This window comes from Limulus polyphemus, unplaced genomic scaffold, assembly GCF_000517525.1.
Source record: "Limulus polyphemus unplaced genomic scaffold, Limulus_polyphemus-2.1.2 Scaffold5352, whole genome shotgun sequence".
NCBI lineage: Eukaryota > Metazoa > Arthropoda > Merostomata > Xiphosura > Limulidae > Limulus > Limulus polyphemus.
Window position 1 is genome coordinate 55,354 of NW_013670962.1, and position 5,191 is coordinate 60,544.

The window sequence follows — 5,191 nt, forward strand, 5'->3', positions numbered from 1 at the left end:
GGAAATTAATGTTTCTTTCATCTAGACTTATCCATCATGGTTTATAGGTTTCTGATACAGTAACGTAACCAACTAATTCATCAGGAAATTAATGTTTGTTTCATCTAGACTTAGCCATCATGATTTGTAGGTTTCTGATACAGAAAACTAATTTTGTTGTTTTTTTTACTTAAAGTCTAGTGGTGCTTTTGTTTTTGGTGCAATGAGTTTCTTAGACAAACTTTCCAATGGGTTGGCTGTAATTATTATACAGGACGTCCATCCGTGTGTGTAAGTTCTTTTCTAAATATCGAATTAGGAGTAAACATAAAGCTGTATATTGTATAACCTATAAAGTTAACCCTAAATATCTAGTAAATATTTTATCTTACACTCTACCAAAAAAATGCAATTTTTTTTTACTTTTAATAAAGTAACATAGTGCCCCTAAAAAAATTAAGTTTAAGGGTAGTTTGAGAGAATGTACTTGTTTGTATAATTATAATACTTTTGGAAAAAGAAAGGGTTAGAGTTTGTGTAACTGTAGTTCTAGAGAAAATACTAATTTGTACAAGTGTATCTAAAAAGAAATTAAGTAAAAGTTTGTGTGTTTAGTCCTAGAGAGAGAACAATTTGGACTAAGCATATTTTTAGAGGAAGAACAAGACTGAGTAAGTGTATTTCTAAGAAGTGTCCAGGTTTACGTAAGTTTAGATTTAAAATACAACTTTGTATAAGCTTAGATCTAGTCAGGGAATTAATCTGTGTAAATACAATATTAATTTGATATGATAGTAAGATTTTGAGATGGCAAAAGAAGAGGTATCTTATGTAGCTTAAAATGACATAAAACATCTTTTAATAATTATCTTCCTTTCTGTTAGATGGTGCTGTGAAGGCTGCCAGTGGTATTATCAATATGTCATGGTATTCGCTTGTGGTGGATCAGCTGTTTTCACCCTCGTCATGCTTGCTACGTTATCACGCTCTTCGATAGGTGTGAAACAGAGAAGAGGTATGAATTTTTATATAAGTTAGGCCTACTAGTGGCTCAACAGTATGTCTCGGGACTTATAACACTAAAAATGGGGGAGGGGGTTGATACCTGCAGTGCACAGAGCCCATTTTGTAGCTTTATGTTTAACAAAGAAGTTAACCTTGTGTCTTAAACTGATTTACTGTTATCAGGAATTTATTGGTTAGATATTTGTCAGTGATTTAAAAATAAGATTTTTACTTTATTCTAAAACTAATAAGCTCTTGAAATTAACTTTAGTCTTTCTAACCTTATTATAGTTTTCATAATCTTGTGTATTTATGAGAAATGACAAAAAATTTTAAATGTATCATGTAATAGATATTGCATTGGTTCAATTGATAAAAACAATTGCATAAAGATTCACGTTATATAAAGGGGTTTATGATAAGTGCTATATTTCATATCAGTTGTGTAATGTTTGGACAAAAAGCACCTTAAACAGTAAAGATTCAGTTCAAACAACAATTTAAAATCTTTACTATTGACTACTAAGGCTGTACACATATAAAAATGCACAAACAAAACAGGCATGTTAGACATGCAAGGAAAAGAAAATCTACTCGGAGCGACCCATTTGTAATTATTATTGTTCTTTTGCCAGCCTACAACAATAACAGCTTGGTATAGTGTACCGAAACCTTTTGTACAGTACTAAATAAGGTACTGCAAAGGTCATAGTGGTATTAAAAAGTCAATTTGTTTCTTCTATATTTTACATAAGCTAATAAAACATCATAATTCTAGTGTAGATGATGTTATCATTACCCCCTTGATAGCATTCTTACAAATACCTGGTGTTTCTTTAAAAAGCTTAAGTAGAGGATGAAACAGGATTTACCAGCCAGTAATAGATGAACATCAGAGGACTGTAACATATAGATACTCAATGCTTTGTACACTATACAATCGGTGTGTTTATGGAGCCAATCCCTATATTATGTATGAAGTAAAGGAGTAAAAGAAAAATCAATACACATAATGTTAAATTTTATTACACACATTCATAGAATAATTACTTTAGAAGACATGAAGGCTAATTTATTAGCAATGTTTTAGATGTAGATGTTTTATTTGAAAAGGCTGCTATTCTACTTGTAAAATTTTATATACATTTAGTGTGGGTTGTGTCTTAGTCTTGCCCATTGCTATGCATTACATATAGAGAATTTAGTTACAGAAACTATAAATGCTCACTATATTCTTAACCAAACTTTCAGCTGGAACTTAACATTTTACATCTTGAATTAATGCGATCAAATAGTCAATAGCTACAGTAAATCATCATGAACCATATCAGCTAGTTACTAGTTATGTTTATTATCATTGGAATGTATAAAGTTAGTTACCATATCAAGTAATCCTTTACCAATAGTTGAGTATAAAAAAAGCCAGAAAACAAGATAAATTATAAACTGGGAATTTAAAAACCTGCAAATAGGGATCTTAAAAAAAGTTAAGAAATAAGACTGAAGATACTCTAGACATTATTTTTTCAAACTATACAAACCCCCATTTTGGGTCCATGCTATTACATAGAATTACATTTGGCTAAGTCAAAATAGGAATTTGTAGTATAATCAAGTGTGTAATGTTTTTTAAGGTATTGCTAGATCAAACCGTGCTGATAAAGAGATTGGTTGTAAAAATGCTGAAGAGTACATCAGTAGGAATGGTGCTAAAGGACCTCCTTGTATGAGAAATCAGGATGATAGTGACACAGAACCTTTGATTGGAAGCCAAACTTTAATCAACTGTAATAATGTAGAAGAGTACATCACTAGAAATGGTGCTAGTGGATCCTCATGTATGACTGATTGCAACATTGATGATAACAATGTAGAGCCTCTAACCAGAAGAAGAGTTTCAATCAACTGAAATTTTATAATTTAGTATTTGTGGCTAGTTTCTGTTCTTCTGATCAATAGCCTTAGAATGCTAAAAATAACTGATTTAATAACAGTATATAATAAGAATTAAATAATGGCTCAGAATAGAAACAGTTATTATGTGTTATGAAATATATGCTTTATATTTATCAAATTTATTTATGTAAAAAAATTTCTAACCTCGTTGGTATGTATACATTTGGTTTAAGCTAGAGAGAAATGACTATTGTATGTATAGAAATGTTAATTATATATATTTAAGATATATTTTTGACAATAAATATTAATATTAATTTTAATATTTACTAAACTCAAATTGTAAACATTTTCATAGTGATTGAAAGTGGTATTTTTTTTGTCAAAATAGTTCTTAATTTTAAGATAACTGTAAACTATGGTGCAAAATTAATGTCGAACATCATTAAAAGTGGTGCTAGTTGATCTCCATGTACGACTGTGATAGTGGTGATGACACTGAAGAGTCTAATCAGATGACGAGCTTCAATCAACTGAAATTTTAAATTTCAGAATTCGTGGCTACTTCAGAATAAAGTAATATCCACCAGTTTGCACCCTGAGTATCAATAATATTTTGATGTTAAAACTTATCTACTAACATAAAATATAATCAATTATTATATGTTATGAAATAAATGCTTTATATTTGTCACATTTATTTATGTAAAAAAATTCAAACTTTTTTAATGTATACATTTTTCTTCAACTGTAGGATGAAAATAACTCCAGGTATGTATAGAAATGTTAATTATATATTTAAGATATATTTTTGACAATAAGTATTAATTGTAATAACTCACATTGTTATTATTTTCAATTGTTTGAAATTGGTATTTTCTGTTGTGTAGTTTTAGGTATTAAAATGCTGAACAAAAACTGTATGGGGCAAAATTAATTTCATTTCTGATTTTACTGTGTTAAAATTTTCTAAAAACGTTAACTTTACTTTTTTGTACAATTTATATTCAGCATTTGCGTTAAAAAGTTTCTAAAACTTGTATGGATTATCTTAATAATATTTGAAAATTTCACTATCTAAGAATTTTTTCAAAAAATTCCTACCTACAACTTTAAAAAATCTCAACATTATTGAATTATCAAAGCGAGAACACAATAGTAAGCACACAAACCTTATTTAATGGATAACAAAAAATTCGTAAAGATTCACATTGTATAAAGACGATTGTGAATATCACTATATTTCCTGTTAGTTACATGCATATTTTTAACATCATTTTACAAAAATCAAACAATTAAGAGCACAACATTCAGCGCCCCCTTATTCAACTATGAAAAGTAATCGTTTGTCTGGTTCTTAATTGACAAAGATCTAAAATGAAAGTAAAATGTATATAAGCAAAAAGGAAATGTAACATTTGAAAGAATATTCAGCAAGTTTAAATGTGCAATATATGTAAAATAACTTTATTATATACATTATAACTGATTACATGTATGACGTTTTTTATACACTACAGTGAATCTATATTTCAAGCTTGGTTAAAGAACAAAGGTTTAGCGTATATTAATTATCTCGGAATGGGAAACAATGCCACAATTAACACAATTTGTTCTCAAGGTTGCTGATTACAGTTTGTGGTGGTTTATTGCTTCTAAACTCTAAAAACGGTAAATAAAATGTGGGCTTATAACGCTAAAACTAGGATTTTCAACAAGCGTGACTGTGTCAACCGAGAGAAAAATCACCTTTTACTTAGTTTATTACGTTCAGAGTATTTGTTTTTGATATTTTATATGATGTACATTTAAAAGTAGTGGTTGAGTACTAAACTTTATAATACGGAAGCTCTACCAAAAGTTGCCGGACGTGTGACGTCACAATCATAGTAAAGATCTCGTAGTTAAAATGTAATTTCCATTTCTGTAACTCCATTGTAAATAAAGAAAATATAAACAGCATTATTTTCGTGAGACTAATTACATTACTAATAAATGAGATAAGCATGTATTACCGAGAGAAAATATGCAATTCAACTTCAGTAATTAATTTAAGCAACAAGGAAAAAATGGCTATCATATATATACCATTTTTTAGTCTCCTTCAACTTAAGTTTTAGCAAGAGTAGTTTGCTAAAAAAAAAGTATTAGGCCCGGCATGGCCAGGTAATTAGGGCGCTTGACTCGCAGTCTGAGGGTCGCGGGTTCGAATCCCCCTCACACCAAACATGCTCACCCTTTCAGCCGTGGGGGCGTTATAATGTGACGGTCAATCCCACTATTCGTTGGTAAAAGAGTAGCCCAAGAGTTG

At 29.7% G+C, this 5,191-nt stretch overlaps 1 protein-coding gene across 4 annotated transcripts in view; it reads left to right on the forward strand.

Annotated features, from left to right (window-relative positions):
- LOC106472461 (major facilitator superfamily domain-containing protein 12-like) overlaps positions 1 to 4,842 on the forward strand; it is a 34,635-nt gene extending 29,793 nt beyond the window's left edge. For all 4 annotated transcript variants that reach the window (XM_022401031.1, XM_013933113.2, XM_022401030.1 and 1 more), the window contains exons 9-11: positions 176 to 270; positions 864 to 994; positions 2,619 to 4,842. In XM_022401031.1, coding sequence (XP_022256739.1) covers positions 176 to 270; positions 864 to 994; positions 2,619 to 2,893 — 501 coding nt within the window. In that variant the 3' untranslated portion in view covers positions 2,894 to 4,842. The remainder of the gene's footprint in view (positions 1 to 175; positions 271 to 863; positions 995 to 2,618) is intronic.
- The last annotated feature ends 349 nt before the right edge of the window (positions 4,843 to 5,191 follow it).